The 18,290-nt window shown below is 43.6% G+C and overlaps 1 protein-coding gene across 1 annotated transcript in view; it reads left to right on the top strand.

The window, feature by feature from the left end:
* The first annotated feature begins 10,153 nt into the window (after positions 1–10,153).
* The window catches only part of LOC311106661 (intraflagellar transport protein 172 homolog), a 32,256-nt gene continuing 24,119 nt past the window's right edge, over positions 10,154–18,290 (top strand). Inside the window, exons 1-17 of the mRNA XM_084149055.1 lie at positions 10,154–10,233; positions 10,639–10,782; positions 10,970–11,082; positions 11,190–11,229; positions 11,355–11,420; positions 11,540–11,619; positions 11,714–11,801; positions 11,963–12,177; positions 12,302–12,425; positions 12,594–12,689; positions 12,899–13,060; positions 13,514–13,567; positions 13,777–13,880; positions 14,282–14,367; positions 15,729–15,841; positions 16,196–16,363; positions 16,712–16,848. Coding sequence (XP_084005181.1) covers positions 10,195–10,233; positions 10,639–10,782; positions 10,970–11,082; positions 11,190–11,229; positions 11,355–11,420; positions 11,540–11,619; positions 11,714–11,801; positions 11,963–12,177; positions 12,302–12,425; positions 12,594–12,689; positions 12,899–13,060; positions 13,514–13,567; positions 13,777–13,880; positions 14,282–14,367; positions 15,729–15,841; positions 16,196–16,363; positions 16,712–16,848 — 1,829 coding nt within the window. The 5' untranslated portion in view covers positions 10,154–10,194. The remainder of the gene's footprint in view (positions 10,234–10,638; positions 10,783–10,969; positions 11,083–11,189; positions 11,230–11,354; positions 11,421–11,539; positions 11,620–11,713; positions 11,802–11,962; positions 12,178–12,301; positions 12,426–12,593; positions 12,690–12,898; positions 13,061–13,513; positions 13,568–13,776; positions 13,881–14,281; positions 14,368–15,728; positions 15,842–16,195; positions 16,364–16,711; positions 16,849–18,290) is intronic.

The raw sequence follows: 18,290 nt of genomic DNA, 5'->3' as shown, positions 1-18,290 counted from the left end.
GCAGAGTCCGAAAGGTACAGAAACGGCAGGCAGGCTCAAGGTTGGGGCAGGCAGAGGTCAGTAATCCAGAACAGTGCCACAAGGTACAGAATGGCAGGCAGGGTCAGGACAGGCAGAATGGTCAAAACCGGGAAAATCTGAAAAACAGGGTCTTGAGCACGGAAAACCCGCTGGTATGCTTGACAAGACGAACTGGCAACAGACAAACAGAGAACACAGGTATAAATACACAGGGGGAAGATGGATGACACTTGGGGGGGTGGAGACAAGCACAAAGACAGGTGAAACAGATCAGGGTGTGGCACCTGTACTGTTTGTAACTACCCTGGTAGGTTGATTGATAACCTGAACCAGGTTGCATGCACTAGTTACAGTTTGAAGCTTTCTATTGAGTGGGCAGCCTGAAGAAAGCCAGTCAATATTTAAATCACCCAGAAAGTATACCTCTCTATTGATATCACATATATTATCAAGCATTTCACACATGTTATCCAGATACTGACTGTTAGCACTTGGTGGTCTATAGCAGCTTCCCACCAGAATGGGCTTTAGGTGAGGCAGGTAAACCTGTAGCCATATTACTTCAACAGTATTTAACATGAGATCCTTTCTAAGCTTTACAGGAATGTGGTTCTGAATATAGACCGCAACACCGCCCCCATTGGCATTTCTGTCTTTTTTGTAAATGTTATAACCTTGTATTGCTACCACTGTATCATCAAAGGTATTATCTAAGTGAGTTTCAGAGATTGTCAGAATATGAATGTCATCTGTTACTAGCAAATTATTTATTTAATGAACCTTGTTTCTTAAGCTACATACAGGGGGGGAGAACAAGTATTTGATACACTGCCGATTTTGCAGGTTTTCCTACTTACAAAGCATGTAGACGTCTGTAATTTTTTATCATAGGTACACTTCAACTGTGAGAGACGGAATCTAAAACAAAAATCCAGAAAATCACATTGTATGATTTTTAAGTAATTCATTTGCATTTTATTGCATGACATAAGTATTTGATCACCTACCAACCAGTAAGAATTCCGGCTCTCACAGACCTGTTAGTTTTTCTTTAAAAAGCCCTCCTGTTCTCCACTCATTACCTGTATTAACTGCACCTGTTTAAACTCGTTACCTGTATAAAAGACACCTGTCCACACACTCAATCAAACAGACTCCAACCTCTCCACAATGGCCAAGACCAGAGAGCTGTGTAAGGACATCAGGGATACAATTGTAGACCTGCACAAGGCTGGGATGGGTTACAGGACAATAGGCATGCAGCTTGGTGAGAAGGCAACAACTGTTGGCGCAATTATTAGAAAATTGAAGAAGTTCAAGATGACGGTCAATCACCCTCGGTCTGGGGCTCCATGCAAGATCTCACCTCGTGGGGCATCAATGATCATGAGGAAGGTGAGGGATCAGCCCAGAACTACACGGCAGGACCTGGTCAATGAACTGAAGAGAGCTGGGACCACAGTCTCAAAGAAAACCATTAGTAACACACTACGCCGTCATGGATTAAAATCCTGCAGCGCATGCAAGGTCCCCCTGCTCAAGCCAGCGCATGTCCAGGCCCGTCTGAAGTTTGCCAATGACCATCTGGATGATCCAGAGGAGGAATGGGAGAAGGTCATGTGGTCTGATGAGACAAAAATATAGCTTTTTGGTCTAAACTCCACTCGCCGTGTTTGGAGGAAGATTAAGGATGAGTACAACCCCAAGAACACCATCCCAACCGTGAAGCATGGAGGTGGACACATCATTCTTTGGGGATGCTTTTCTGCAAAGGGGACAGGACGACTGCACCGTATTGAGGGGAGGATGGATGGGGCCATGTATCGCGAGATCTTGGCCAACAACCTCCTTCCCTCAGTAAGAGCATTGAAGATGGGTCGTGGCTGGGTCTTCCAGCATGACAACGACCCAAAACACACAGCCAGGGCAACTAAGGAGTGGCTCCGTAAGAAGCATCAAAAGGTCCTGGAGTGGCCTAGCCAGTCTCCAGACCTGAACCCAATAGAACATCTTTGGAGGGAGCTGAAAGTCCGTATTGCTCAGCGACAGCCCCGAAACCTGAAGGATCTGGAGAAGGTCTGTATGGAGGAGTGGGCCAAAATCCCTGCTGCAGTGTGTGCAAACCTGGTCAAGACCTACAGGAAACGTATGATCTCTGTAATTGTAAACAAAGGTTTCTGTACCAAATATTAAGTTCTGCTTTTCTGATGTATCAAATACTTATGTCATGCAATAAAATGCAAATTAATTACTTAAAAATCATACAATGTGATTTTCTGGATTTTTGTTTTAGATTCCGTCTCTCACAGTTGAAGTGTACCTATGATAAAAATTACAGACTTCTACATGCTTTGTAAGTAGGAAAACCTGCAAAATCGGCAGTGTATCAAATACTTGTTCTCCCCACTGTATGTTAACGTGGACTATTTGTAACACTTTTCTGGGATGCTTGATTATTTTTCTTGCTTTACTGGGAAGCTACACACAGTGGACTTCCTACTAGGGCACACCACCAGTGCTAATAGTATTACTCTGGTTCAGAGGCATATGATTACTGCATACAATAGCTGTAGGATAAGCAGAGGCATTCCGGGCAGTAAGAGGGACATAAATTAGGTTATTTACATTGTGTCTTCCAACACCCCTAGGATATTGTATATTTGCTGAATCATTATGACAACTAAGCGACACAATGGTAGGGATTAAATGAGCTGGACTTGGGTCATTGATAAGTCATTGTCTCAACGCAGCCTTATAATGCTGTGAAAGGATCCAGGTGGATCCCATCCTTGTCACGTGCGCCAATGAAGTACGACCAAAGCGCAGCGTTGGGAGTGAACATGATGATTTTAATGTAGAAACACACGACAAAACAAAACACGATCCGTGACGTCCTCAGTTACACCGACTGAATATAGAACAAAAACCCACAACCACAAGGTGAACACAGACATTTAAATATGGCTCCCAATCAGAGATAACGAGCCGACAGCTGACACTCGTTACCTCCGATTGGGAGTCACTGACCAAACATAGAACGCGAACACCTAGACACTACCCACAGTACAAAACACACGGAAATCTACACACCCTGACTAAACATAAAAAGTCCCAGAGCCAGAGTGTGACAGTACCCCCCCCTAAAGGCGCGGACTGCGACCGCGCCTAAATACAAGCAAACAGGGGAGGGCTGGGTGGGCATTCCTCCTCGGCGGCGGCTCCGGCTCCGGGCCTCCTCCCCACTTCCTCTCCAACCCCCCAAAGTACCCCTGGTCCTGTCTAGCCCCGCTGGCCGGAACCGGACTGACGACACGCGCCCCTGGCTTGGCGCGTGGAACAGGAACGGACCGGACCGGGCTGACGATACACACCCCTGGCTTGGTGCGTGGAGCAGGACCGGACCGGAATGGGCTGGCAACGCGCACCACAGACTTGGTGCGGAGAGTAGGGACGAGCCGGACAGGGCTGACGAAACGCACCCTTGGCTTGGGGCGTGGAGCAGGACCAGGCCGGACAGGGCTGACAAGACGCACCACAGACTTGAGCCGGGGAGCAGGAACAGGCCGAACCGGGCTGGCGACACGTACCACAGCCTTGGTGCGGAGAGCAGGCACGGGCCGGACAGGGCTGACGAAACGCACCACAGACTTGGTGCGGGGAGCAGGAACAGGCCGGCCCGGGCTGGCGACGCGCATCATTGGCTTGGAGCGGGGAGCAGGCACGGGCCGGACAGGGCTGACGAAACGCACCACAGACTTGGTGCGGGGAGCAGGAACAGGCCGGGCCGGGCTGGCGACGCGCATCATTGGCTTGGAGCGGGGAGCAGGCACGGGCCGGACAGGGCTGACGAAACGCACCACAGACTTGGTGCGGGGAGCAGGAACAGACAGGACCGCACTGGGGACACACACCCCTGGCCCTCCACGGGGATCAGGAATGGGCCGGACCGGACTGGTAACACACCCCAGTACCTTTCGCCCTGCCTCCACACCTTCCTTCCCCTTCGTGACCAGTGGCCCCCTTAACCTGGCGGCCTCCTCTGCCAACCTTCTGCACTCCTCAATCCCGTACTCCTGCTGCCCCGACGTCGTGAGCCCCCCCCTAAAAAATTTCTGGGGGTCTCTCCTCCCCGTGGACCAGGCCTCTAATGTCCTCTCCCAACCTTCGCTCTTCTGGCTCCACCACTCGTCATCCAACTGCTGCTTGGTCTCGTTGTGGTGGGTTTTTCTGTCACGTGCGCCAATGAAGTACGACCAAAGCGCAGCGTTGGGAGTGAACATGATGATTTTAATGTAGAAACACACGACAAAACAAAACACGATCCGTGACGTCCTCAGTTACACCGACTGAATATAGAACAAAAACCCACAACCACAAGGTGAACACAGACATTTAAATATGGCTCCCAATCAGAGATAACGAGCCGACAGCTGACACTCGTTACCTCCGATTGGGAGTCACTGACCAAACATAGAACGCGAACACCTAGACACTACCCACAGTACAAAACACACGGAAATCTACACACCCTGACTAAACATAAAAAGTCCCAGAGCCAGAGTGTGACAATCCTCCTTATAATATGAGCTTTGTTTCCAGAAGGTATCAAAATTGTCAATAAATGTTACACACACAGAGCTGCAATAGTCTGGTAGCCAGTTATGGAGGGCTAAAAGTCTGCTGAACCGTTCAATGCCACGATTTAGGGAGGGCAGAGGGCCAGATATTATGGGGCGTTTGTTGGTGTCAAGTAGAGACCCAATCAGTTCTTTAAAATCCATCTTCAGCTGTTCTGAGCTGCCCTTCATAATGTAATTTGACCCCACATGAACCATGACGCCACCAATTGGACTAGAGACAATGAAGGTCTTCATCCTACCCAATAATCTCGTCTCCCCAAGGGCAGAGCCCCACCTATTTTGAGCCACAACTTTGTAGCTGTTTTTTTTGGGATGCCAGTTTTGCAGGTTATTTTGGCATTAATACGTGTCACATATCAGTTTGCAAACAATGTAAAAAAAATTAATAATAAAGCTAATAAAGCCGCATACAAACTTGGTCTCTTTTTTGCTTTCTTGAGTAAGGCAGCTCAAAAATGCAGGTGTTTCAGCCTAGCTCTGTGCTTTCTGTGGTGGTGGGGCAGCCAGCGGAAAATACGGAGCGTAGGGGTTCGTAATGTTCTCTTGTTGCGCCGTGATTGGCTCAGTGTTTTGTCACTCATGGGGACACTACATCACCGCCAAATCTAACGGTAGAGCTCGAAAATTCAAGCCCCTTGGGTGCTTTCATAGAGTTATATTAGAAGTGCCCATCCAAGAAGGCTCAAGGTCATTGGCCACAGATAAAATGACGTCAAATCACGTTGTATCTACAGCAGCTTTGATTGGACTGATCATGTCAACATCATACTTTCAAAATCTTAGCTAGCAAGCTAGCAGTCATCATCCTGAATCAAGTCGACAATCTACTGGCAAATCCTTTTTAATCCTTGTCATATGAAGAGAAATAATGAAGAGAAATTATAGATAAAATGTATCGATGCTCATTGGCCATTGGACATAAACATTACACAACAAGTTGGAAATCGTAAATTCAACAATGAGTGATTTGGAAGGAATCAGGAAAATACGTTTTGAACGGTCATCCAACTCGGAATTGCAAGTCGGCAACTCGGGCCTCTTTCTAGAGCTCCGACCCGAAGATCACTGACGTCATCATGATTCAACCTTGTTTTTTCCAAGTTCCCAGTTGTCTTGAAAGCAACATAAATCCAGAGAATGACAGACTTTGATGACAAAGTTTGATGACAAAATTTGCCCACAAGAAGGAACGCCGCGCCACCTTCCTGTTCAAGTGAGCACAGCAAAAGATTTTGGGTGTATGATCTTTGTGTTTCTTGTTTATTTTTATTTTTTTTACAATAATATTTTTAAAGTAAAATAAATACACTCCAAATACAAACTTATACATACGAACAACTTACAGACACACACAAACAATGACTACATTTGTCCAGAACCGCATGCTCACATACCCATCCCTAGTGTCTGCATTATTGTTAGCCACTTGGCCTTGAATTGTACCAAGTACAAAGACATACTTTGCTTTGTGTTTTTTCATGTGTTTTTTGTGTGTTTTTTGTTAACCTTTTACTGCATTGGGCTAAATCAGCGTCACACAGAGTGTTTCTTGGTAGTCTTAAACAAATCTACTTTGAAACAAAAGTATACACCTCACACACATGGTTATGGGCTTAGCAAAAACAAGACACCTGTACCATGTCAGATATAGAGTTCAAATGTATTCAATGTTGAGTTTGCATCCCAATATTACACTTTATATACATTGTAGTATCCTAAACAGTTTATGATTTTGCTGACGTTTGCAAATGGTGTGTTAGAGGAAACTTGGCTCGGCTTGCGGAAACATCTGGAAAGCATTACTACATAGGTTTCTTGGAATAGAGGAAAGGCTGCTATATAGAGGCCAGGGATTGGTTTATTAAAATTACGCCATATTATGTTACATAGGATATAAATACCAGGTTCTGAACAAAGGGAAGGGGAGAGACAACATATTGGATCAACAGATTGGCCGTTTCTCTCCAGATATAACTGCAGATATCTGTAAATTAATACTGTGAACTTTGATACAAATAAAATCTTTATAATCAAAGTACAGTGTAAGCGGACTTCTTATCATCACAGCATAGATCAGCATCGTTGTCTTGGACACCACAACATCACAGAAGACTGAAATATAACAAAACTGTTTGACATAGAAACACCGGATTTTCGGGGCCTTTTTTAAAAGAATGTTTATTAATTATAAAATTATGAAAAATATTAATAACATTCCACCCATGAGGCCACTAGGTCATTTGACTGCTACATGTCTGCTCAGCCCACATGCTCTATGTACAGTGGGGAGAACAAGTATTTGATACACTGCCGATTTTGCAGGTTTTCCTACTTACAAAGCAGGTAGAGGTCTGTAATTTTGATCATAGGTACACTTCAACTGTGAGAGACGGAATCTAAAACAAAAATCCAGAAAATCACATTGTATGATTTTTAAGAAATTAATTTGCATTTTATTGCATGACATAAGTATTTGATACATCAGAAAATAAGAACTTAATATTTGGTACAGAAACCTTTGTTTGCAATTACAGAGATCATACGTTTCCTGTAGGTCTTGACCAGGTTTGCACACACTGCAGCAGGGATTTTGGCCCACTCCATACAGACCTTCTCCAGATCCTTCAGGTTCCGGGGCTGTCGCTGGGTAACACAGACTTTCAACTCCCTCCAAAGATTTTCTATTGGGTTCAGGTCTGGAGACTGGCTAGGCCACTCCAGGACCTTGAGATGCTTCTTACGGAGCCACTCCTTAGTTGCCCTGGCTGTGTGTTTCGGGTCGTTGTCATGCTGGAAAACCCAGCCACGACCCATCTTCAATGCTCTTACTGAGGGAAGGAGTTTGTTGGCCAAGATCTCGCGATACATGGCCCTGTCCATCCTCCCCTCAATATGGTGCAGTCGTCCTGTCCCCTTTGCAGAAAAGCATCCCCAAATAATGATGTTTCCACCTCCATGCTTCACGGTTGGGATGGTGTTCTTGGGGTTGTACTCATCCTTCTTCTTCCTCCAAACACGGCGAGTGGAGTTTAGACCAAAAAGCTCTATTTTTGTCTCATCAGACCACATGACCTTCTCCCATTCCTCCTCTGGATCATCCAGATGGTCATTGGCAAACTTCAGACGGGCCTGGACATGCGCTGGCTTGAGCAGGGGGACCTTGCGTGCGCTGCAGGATTTTAATCCATGACGGCGTCGTGTGTTACTAATGGTTTTCTTAGTTCTGGGCTGATCCCTCACCTTCCTCATGACCATTGATGCCCCACGAGGTGAGATCTTGCATGGAGCCCCAGACCGAGGGTGATTGACCGTCATCTTGAACTTCTTCAATTTTCTAATAATTGCACCAACAGTTGTTGCCTTCTCACCAAGCTGCTTGCCTATTGTCCTGTAGCCCATCCCAGCCTTGTGCAGGTCTACAATTGTATCCCTGATGTCCTAAACAGCTCTCTGGTCTTGGCCATTGTGGAGAGTTTGGAGTCTGTTTGATTGAGTGTGTGGACAGGTGTCTTTTATACAGGTAACGAGTTCAAACAGGTGCAGTTAATACAGGTAATGAGTGGAGAACAGGAGGGCTTCTTAAAGAAAAACTAACAGGTCTGTGAGAGCCGGAATTCTTACTCGTTGGTAGGTGATCAAATACTTACGTCATGCAATAAAATGCAAATTAATTACTTTAAAATCATACAAAATCATGTGGTCCTCTGTAGCTCAGCTGGTAGAGCACGGCGCTTGTAACGCCAAGGTAGTGGGTTCGATCCCCGGGACCACCCATACACAAAAATGTATGCACGCATGACTGTAAGTCGCTTTGGATAAAAGTGTCTGCTAAATGGCATATTCATTCATATTCATACAATGTGATTTTCTGTATTTTTGTTTTAGATTCCGTCTCTCACAGTTGAAGTGTACCTATGATACAAATTACAGACCTCTACATGCTTTGTAAGTAGGAAAACAAAAATGTGTATCATACATACTTGTTCTCCCCACTGTATATAATGTATACAATCATGTATTTATACTTTGATACTCCCATTCTATGGAATGCCCACCGCCCTCATATGTTATGTCTGCTAAAAAAGTTTTACTTGGTTCTTCAATGATAGACGGAACAGATAAGGTTACCTTTGATTCTATACAAGTAAAGACCAATAAAATCCAACTTATCAAATGGAATATGCATGGGCTCCATGATAGGGAAAAAAAAGCATATGGTTCTCGAACACCAAAAGAGATACCATGCTACCATGATTACAGATAATCCTGAATGAATCAGGAATAATGATGAGTGAAAAAGTTACAGATGCACAAATATCATATAATTTTTTTTTTAAAACAAATATTCATACTAACCTCCCCTGTTATTGTAATGGTGAGAGGTTCATAGCATGTATTGGGTGTATGATATTTGTGCATCTGTAACTTTCTCACTCATTATTATTCACGATTCATTCAGGACTATTCATAATCATGGTAGCATCCACATTAATGTAGAAGTGTTTAAGAACATATTATTTTCTTATTTACAATACTCCAAAATTACACAATACCTTACCATTCATTTCTATTGGGCACAAAATTATCTGAAACGCAATCAAAACAAACACAACCAAAACAAACAGAACATCACATCCCTCTCTCTGATTGTCCCTCCCCTGTACATCTTTCCTTTGATAATGTAAAACGCTGAGTGTGTTTTATTTTTGTCCACCGATATCTGCTGTGTCACATTGGTGTTTGACCTGTCACCTAGTCTGTGGACATTTGTTATGGATATAATTTTAGATAGTGTACGTTGTTTACGTGTGTGTGTGTGTGTGTGTGTGTGCGCGCGCTACCAACTATAACCCACTATATTAACTCCATACAAACCACCCCAAAATATCAGGTCAACCTTACGAAGCAATTTTTTAACCCCCATTATAACTTATTTCACAAACATAAATACTTCAAGACATGCAAGAAGACACATTTTCTTCATGAAATGTCACTTTAGCAATTTAATTTCATATCTTTAAAAAATGACACAATTTTCAATCATGTAATAGCTCACTTTTTCAACAATCTTTAATACGTCATAGCTATACGTGTCGGGCAAATCAAGAAAGGGGATGTAGCTCAGTGGTAGAGCGCATGCTTTGCATGTATGAGGCCCCGGGTTCAATCCCCGGCATCTCCAAGGGAAATTACTTTTCGCAATTCCATAACACGGGTCTATTGTTTTTCATTTGATGTGTTTTAATATAAAGTTAGCTTTGCTAGCTGTTATTATATTTACAAATATTTTATAGTCAAATGTAAAAATAAATAAAGAATATCCAAGCTCTGGATATTTTCGTGCGTGCTGCCCACATACGTGCCAGACAACGGTAACCAGGGAGAACGGATGTTTAGAAAAATGTCTGCCTTCATTATCAACAGACCCAATTCTAACGTTAGCTAACGTAAACAGCAATAACTTCGGGATTCTATTATATTTTATAAAGACTACACATTACATTAATTACACAGATTATTCCAGATTTCAACCATGCAACTAAAACATCTGAAGACGCTTTTAACGCCCCAAGTAAGCTCGGCCGCGTTAATACGACTACAGTAGCTAGTAACGTTAACCACCACAGCTAACGTTAGCTAGCTAGCTTATGTTAGCTAATTTAGCTAACGTTAGCTAGCAAACTATAAGCCTTTGATTACTAACGTTAGCTTGCTGCTAGCTAGCCCTAGTATCTAGCAAGCCTCAGTATGTGTCCTTAGCTAACTAACTTTTTACTAACGTTAGCTAACTTATGTCATTTTCTTCAACTGATGGTCCTAGGGACCTAGCCAGGGTCAGGGTGTGTAGACTTTTTGGTGTGGGTCCAGAGACAGGATTGAAGAAGGACACTGCCAGGTTCACTGGAGGCTACAGCTAGCTACCCGTGTGAAGTAACTATATTGACGTTGTATCCAATTTGTTGTCCCTTTACCACAGGAGGGAGCTGCAAAAGTGACTTGTATGACATGGGCACCGAATAATGGCAAATTTGCTGTATGCACTGTGGACAGAGTGGTCTTACTGTACGATGAGCAAGGAGAGAAAAGGGATAAGTTCTCTACTAAGCCTGCAGACTCTAAGGTAAGTAGGCATCTCAGTTGTCAAGTTTGACTATAATGTAATCCTCTCATCAATTATGTACATAGCACATTTTGTCTGACCAGTTTGATACAGGAAGCTTTTCCCGGAAACACTCACACACAGCTTGCAACTGAATCTGGATTTTCGATAGAGCAATAATGTTCTTGTGATATTTATCTTCTTGCAGTATGGAAAGAAGAGCTATGTTGTCAAGGCCATGGCATTTTCTCCTGACTCAACAAAAATTGCCATTGCCCAAACTGATAACATAATCTATGTCTACAAAATCGGAGAGGAATGGTAAGAATGCTTCAGGTATTTGTATTTAGGCTGGATTTGGATTCACAGATTACCCTCTCTACCATCTCTTTGTCTCAAGTGTGATGTTTCTACTTTATTCCTAACAGGGGTGAGAAAAAGGTCATCTGCAACAAATTTGTACAGACAGTAAGTAATCACACATTTCTGTGATGCAGTATAACTATGTTCAATCTCTCTTTTTAGTTATTTACCAAAATATAAACAACAGTCAATTTAAAAGTCAATTTAAAACCAACCTCGTTGTGTTTCAGAGTGCTTTAACTTGTTTGCTATGGCCAGCAGAACACGCTATAGTTTTTGGATTAGCAGAGGGAAAGGTAAGTCATTTACACAATCAATGTTTTTTTTTACTGCCAGTATTTTCAATAACAGGAAGTACTATGAATTTTCAGAACATTGTGTTGGATCTTGATATGTTTTGTTTGCTTCCTCCCAGGTTCGCCTTGCCAACACAAAAACAAACAAGTCATCTACGGTCTACGGAACAGATTCCTACGTTGTCTCATTGACATCAAAGTATGTGCCTTTCTTTTACTTTATTTCAAACCTCTCATTCAAAGTTATAGCCTGATGTTGTAGCTCTCATGCTGAACAACTCTTTGTGTGCCAGTGTTTCTGGGAAGGGCATCCTCTCAGGCCATGCAGACGGGACTGTTGTAAGATATTTCTTTGATGATGAAGGCTCAGGAGAATCTCAGGTACTGTACCCAATACTGACATTAAATCATTTCAATGTGTCCCTGGGAATTTTCTCATAATACTCCTTGGGTCAAACCTTTTGCTCTCACATTTCGCTGATAAAAAAATCTTATCAGGTAGATGTGCATTGATGCATGTTGTCTCTCCAATCTTTTTGCAGGGAAAATTGTTGACCCACCCTTGCCCACCATATGCCCTGGCATGGGGCACCAATAGTGTCATAGTGGCTGGATGTGACAAGAAGATAGTGGCCTATGGCAGGGAGGGTCACATCCAGCAGACCTTTGACTACAGCCGAGACCGCTCGGAGAAAGAGTTCACTGTGGCCGCCACCAGTCCCAGTGGACAGTCTGTGGTCATCGGCAGCTATGACCGGTCAGTCTTCATTTTGATACATCAGTATACAAGTAATAAGCATGATATTACAACCTTATCTTACATTGCTTGGAAGCAGTAAGTTGTGAGTGATAAGCTGTTTTGTTCAATTATGTCATTTCAGATTGAGAGTCTTCAACTGGGGTCCTCGGAAAGGTGCATGGGACGAAGCATCCCCTAAAGAGATTCCAAACCTGTACACCATCACTGCCTTGGCCTGGAAGAAGGATGGCTCACGCCTCTGTGCAGTGAGTAACCATACATGAACGAACACACCTGTCCGCAACAGTAATGAAATACCTGATTTAGCTCCCAGTACTGTAGAAAGTAGACTACAAGTTGCCTTTCACAGCTTTTTGCAATTTTAACTTTTATGACAGCTTCATAAACATGTTCTGGTCGATCCCTGTGTTCAGGGTACACTGTGTGGGGGAGTGGAACAGTTTGACTGCTGCCTACGGAGGAGCATCTACAAGAACAAATTTGAGATGACCTATGTGGGACTGAGTCAGGTACGTTGTGGTATTCACCACCTTCAGTTCAGAACGAAAGGGGGACACTGAAGTTAATCTGACAGGTCCTTGAGTTGTGGCTCAGAGAGATGGTTGTATTGAGCTGCACTTATCATCACACCACCTTCTCAACAGCTGTTTTCAGCTATGTCACTTATTTCCTTGCGGGTTGGAGGCTCTGGCTAACTAACTGAACAATGTTTCTCCAGGTGATTGTAAAGAACCTGTCCACAGGGATGCGGGTGGTGCTGAAGTCCCACTATGGCTATGAGATAGACGAGGTGAAGATCATGGGGAAAGACCGCTATCTGGTGGCCCACACTTCTGATACCCTGCTACTGGGAGACCTGGCCTCCAACAAGCTCAGTGAGGTATGATGGTCTGGCCATTCACTAATCCTTTACTCTGCTAATTATAGTCATTATTTCTCTACCTGCCTCTGCTCATGTGTGTGGTATACATACAATAATTTGAAGTGAGCAGTTGAAAGAATCAAGACACCGTCCCCTCCTCTGTGCGAATATTCTTGCATATTGTCTGTAGCACAGTCAGAAACAAATTGCTCTATTAGAAGTTCCAAGGACCTGTTTTAAAAGTTCAAGGGCTGTCACGGTTCAGAGTGCTAATCCCTGTTTAATTGAGAGTTTTCAAAGAGCCTTCCTTCACTGGAGCAGGAGTGCTGCTGTTGAAAATGACAGACGTACGCGATAATAGCCCTGGCCCTGACAGCAGTATATGTGTGTGTAATGTAGTGGAAAGCAAGGAGCGACTCCCACCGCGCTTGCCCCGGGTAAACAAAGACCCCTCTGCTGTTATTTTTTCAGGTTGCATGGCAAGGCTCCGGGGGGAATGAAAAATTCTTCTTTGAAAATGAAACGGTATGATTCCATTCTTTCCCTGTTTAGCTTTGTCTGCAGTTTTAATGTGCTTTAGTGAGTAGTTTTCTGGTTCTGCTATCCCAACATATGAATAATAAAATACACGTCATGTCCCTGTTAACTGCCTGTCATTGCTTCTTGAATGTACGAGTTCAGCATTTTCTGCTAATGGTAGGGAGTCAGCTGCTGACTGTGATGTGTTGTGTCAGGTGTGTATGATTTTCAACGCTGGGGAGCTGACGCTGGTGGAGTACGGCAGCAACGACATCCTGGGATCAGTGAGAACTGAGTTCATGAACCCACATCTCATCAGGTTGGCTTTCACCCATTCTCCTTGTAATGCGTATATTTATAGCATATTATATTATAGAAAGCAGTTGCATTTTCTAATCACTTACTAGCACCGTCATTGAGACATTTTTGCCTGTCTTCTACTCTTATGTGAAGAATGGTCACTAGGTGGTAGTGTTGAGCTTTGTTTGTACATGACAGTCGGGCATACTTTGAATGCATGAGAAGGGAAAGTGTTTTGTATACAGCTGTCAAGACAGTTTTCAGTGGACAAAGTTAGTCATTACAAATCCATCCTAATGTATTCAGGCTGTCAAGATTGTCAGATTGGAGATATTTCTGTGCTAATGGTTGGATGTTCAGTATTAACATTCCCCCTCTGCTTACCTATCTGTCTACCCCACACTGTGTCTGCATGTCTAGTGTTCGTCTCAATGAGAGGAAACAGAGGGGGGTTGAAGGCAACAAAAAGTTAGCTTACCTGATTGACATCAAGACCATTGCCATTGGTAAGTGTGTGTGTGTAAGGTCATACCATGAATACGTATGATGCAGAGTGTATGCTCCCTGAGATGGTGAACCGTGGACATGAAGACATGATTTCTGTGCTGCAGAAAGGTTGTCTTCTGGTCAAGGTCAAGCCAAGGTTATGACTGTGGTGTTTGTTGACTACAGCTTTTATTCTCAGGCCTTTAGTTTTTCCAGAAAGGTAAAATCGTTTTACTATCTAGTGAAGTGATTTGCATCCAAAGTGCACGTGTGAAGTAATTGCTAAATCTTTGAACTAAAAGTGTCTGCCACCTTCACTCCCAGGCCAAGTTCCAGCCCGCCCATCCACTCTTATTTGCAGATAATGAGCGTCTAACACACAAAGACGCTGACCTGCTCTTTTTGTGATGGATGATGCCCATTCATTTAAAGGCAGGCAGGTGCTGCTCCAAGCGACTTGGTCCCCACGTTGCTTTAGGTATTGATTAGGTAAACAACTGTTTGATTGTAGCTGGCCCACACCGTCCCTCTCTTCCCCCACTCCTCCCCTCTCTCCCCTGGGGCAGCCTGAGACGCTAGCGCCTGTGAGGGCCGGTAAAGAGAGATGCTGAGACAAACAGGCGTATGCCGCTTCCAGAGAAAGACGCCTTTCAATTAGGCGCTGACCCCATGGCGGGCGCGGAGGTGGGCGGCGGTGTAGAGTCTAAAGTACGTCCCAAGCCCCCGCCACAGTGCAGCGCTGAGCTGAGCGCCATCTGCCCAAACCCTGTCCACTTCCTTTGCTAATTAAGTCCAGGCATGTCCTTCTGTCGGCTGCCGAACATTTGTTAATTTTTTTCAGGTGGTGAAAATGAGAAACAACCTCCATCCAATTTATTTCTCCCGTTTGAATGACAGGAGCAGTTTCTTTTTCTCTTTTTTTTGCTTCCCCCTCCCTTCCTCGTTCCTTCCCTCCCTCGCTCTGAAGGTGTAAATTGGAAAAGGCTTTTTTTTCATCTCAGAGGCTTGATTACAGAATGAAAGGAGAAGCAATGCCAGGCCTCTCTGTCATATGATTCATTAGAGATTCATAGATGTGTTTGTTAGAGTGGATGTATGCTACTGCGAAAATTGATATATTCATATTGCATCATGGCTTTGTTCTGTAGGCCCCTCAGTTACAACATACTGTATATTAATTTGATCTCTTGTCTCTAGCAGATGAATAGAGATATAATGTGGCTTTAAACATGATACACCACCTTCCTTCTTAGTACAAAAACTCTGGAGTTGAGAATGTTTTCTTTCTCTGTCTCGCTGCCGCCCGTCATTGATTGATACTATGGCCTACAGGCACAGCTCAGGTAATAATCTCCCCTCTCTCTCTCCCTCCCACTCACAGTGGATCTGGCCGGCGGTTACAACCTGGGAACTATCAACCATGACTCTAAGATTGACTGGCTGGAGCTCAATGAGACGGGGCGCAAGCTACTCTTCAGGGACAAGAAACTGCGGGTGAGGCAGCAGCAGCAGCTCAAAGTAACGGGCTGCCTAGAGCTATGCCTGTTTGATGTGCTCGCCCTGGGAAAAGGATGCCAAGCATTTTAATTGGGAATCCCTTTGGGAGCTTTTGACTGAAAAGTGACTCATTGTACTCAGATGTTTCGCTATGGTTTAGAATTTGTTGTCGAGGACCCAGTAGAGGTGAAATTGTAGTTTTGAAAGGTGCATTACTGCTCGGATTTGAGTTTATTTGAGTAACAGACCTGCTTCATGTGATTCCTTGCATCACTGCCTAATCCTCTGCACTCTTTAATTCTTCTCCTCTCTCTCTCTCTCTCTCTCTCTCTCTCTCTCTCTCTCTCTCAGCTCCACCTGTATGACATAGAGAGCAGTGTTAAGACCACGGTGTTGAGTTTCTGCTCCTACGTGCAGTGGGTTCCTGGCAGTGACGTGGTGGTGAGCCAGAACAGAGGCAACCTGTGTGTGTGGTACAACATCGACAGCCCAGAGAGAGCCACCATGTTCCCCCTCAAGGTGAGGGCAGGGGCAGGGGGGGAGAGATGGTCCGGCCAGCTCATATGCTACTGGCAGGGCTAACGTTAGTCACCGCGTGGCTGAGCTACTGAGTTGACTACTTTCTGTTTATAGACCAGACCTTGAAGATTAATACCCAATGTGACCAAATGCTCTTCTTTTTCCCCTCACCAGCCATTAAGAAACATTCATTTAGTAATGTCTGTGTTCTTATTGTCCTCCTCTGTCTTGATGAGCCTTTGATTAAGTCTCTGAGTGCAGTGAAAGGCACACAGTGCAATTATCTCCTAGTAGGCAGAACTATAAGTGCTGAGAATAGGGCTAATTTAGTGTATCTGTTTTCCACAGGGGGATATAGTGGATCTGGAGAGGTCCAATGGTAAGACAGAGGTGATCGTGACTGAGGGGGTCAACACTGTGTCCTACACCTTGGATGAGGGCCTTATCGAGTTTGGAACAGCTATTGACGATGGCGACTATTATAGGTTAGTATCTACCTTGAAAGAATGCAGTGGGTTTTTTGGAATGCACAAACGTGGCAGCTGAATTGGTTTTGATAAAATCCCTCATTGTACAACATACATGCAAGGGTGGAATTCATGTGGGTTTAGAATGCATCTATTTTTGTATGCATTCCACACTCAATGCTGTGTTTCCTATTTGAAGTGTATATAGTCTATTTTGACAACCACCACTTTTTGTCTTCAAAAAGGGGCTTAGGAGATGGGCGTCGCAATGGGTGCGGTCGGCCCCTCTCTGAGCTGCTGAATTTTCCTGAAAATGTACAGGCCCGCTTCTAGGCGGTGTAGAGAAATGTGTGCATTTTTAAGCCCATTTCATACAATTCTACAAATTTTTCCATGGAGCTGAGAGAAATGCTTGGAGTTTTAAAGCTAATTTCCTGAAATTCTACACATTTTTCCATGGAGGCGAGAGAAAATGTTTCAGTTTTAAAGCAATTTTCCTGCGATTCTACATATTCTGCCGTAGAGCTGAGAGAAAATGGTGCTATTCTATGCATTTTGCCATGGCTAATGCTGTGTTATTTTACTCAGACATAGTCACAAAATGAATACTGCTATATTCATTGTTTTGGGAATTTTAAATTCTCCCCGACTCTCTAGCTTTTATTTTGGTGATTGTTAGTTCTCAAAGATTATATTATTTTTAAAAAGATATAGGTCCATTATCTTTTCCACATACTTTGTATCAAATCAAATCAAATCAAATTTTATTTGTCACATACACGTGTTTAGCAGATGTTATAGCGGGTGTAGCGAAATGCTTGTGCTTCTAGCTCCGACAGTGCAGTAATATCTTACAAGTAATATCTAAAAATTTCACAACATATACCTAATACACACAAAACTAGTATGGAATGGAATTTAAGAAAATATACATATATGGACAAGCAATGACAATGACAGAGTGGCATGGACTAAGATACAGTAGAATATTATAGAATAGAATGCAGTATATACAGTGAGGGAAAAAAGTATTTGATCCCCTGCTGATTTTGTACTTTTGTCCACTGATAAAGAAATGATCAGTCTATAATTTTAATGGTAGGTTTATTTGAACAGTGAGAGACAGAATAACAACAAAAAAATCCAGAAAAACGCATGTCAAAAATGTTATAAATGTATTTGCATTTTAATGAGGAAATAAGTATTTGACCCCTCTGCAAAACATGACTTAGTCCTTGGTGGCAAAACTCTTGTTGGCAATCACAGAGGTCAGACGTTTCTTGTAGTTGGCCACCAGGTTTGCACACATCTCAGGAGGGATTTTGTCCCACTTCTCTTTGCAGATCTTCTCCAAGTCATTAAGGTTTCGAGGCTGATGTTTGGCAACTCGAACCTTCAGCTCCCTCCACAGATTTTCTATGGGATTAAGGTCTGGAGACTAGCTAGGCCACTCCAGGACC

The sequence above is a fragment of the Coregonus lavaretus genome (assembly GCF_964263955.1).
Source record: "Coregonus lavaretus genome assembly, chromosome: 31".
NCBI lineage: Eukaryota > Metazoa > Chordata > Actinopteri > Salmoniformes > Salmonidae > Coregonus > Coregonus lavaretus.
The sequence above is the reverse complement of the archived record's forward strand: the minus strand, read 5'-3'. Positions and strand labels throughout refer to the sequence as shown.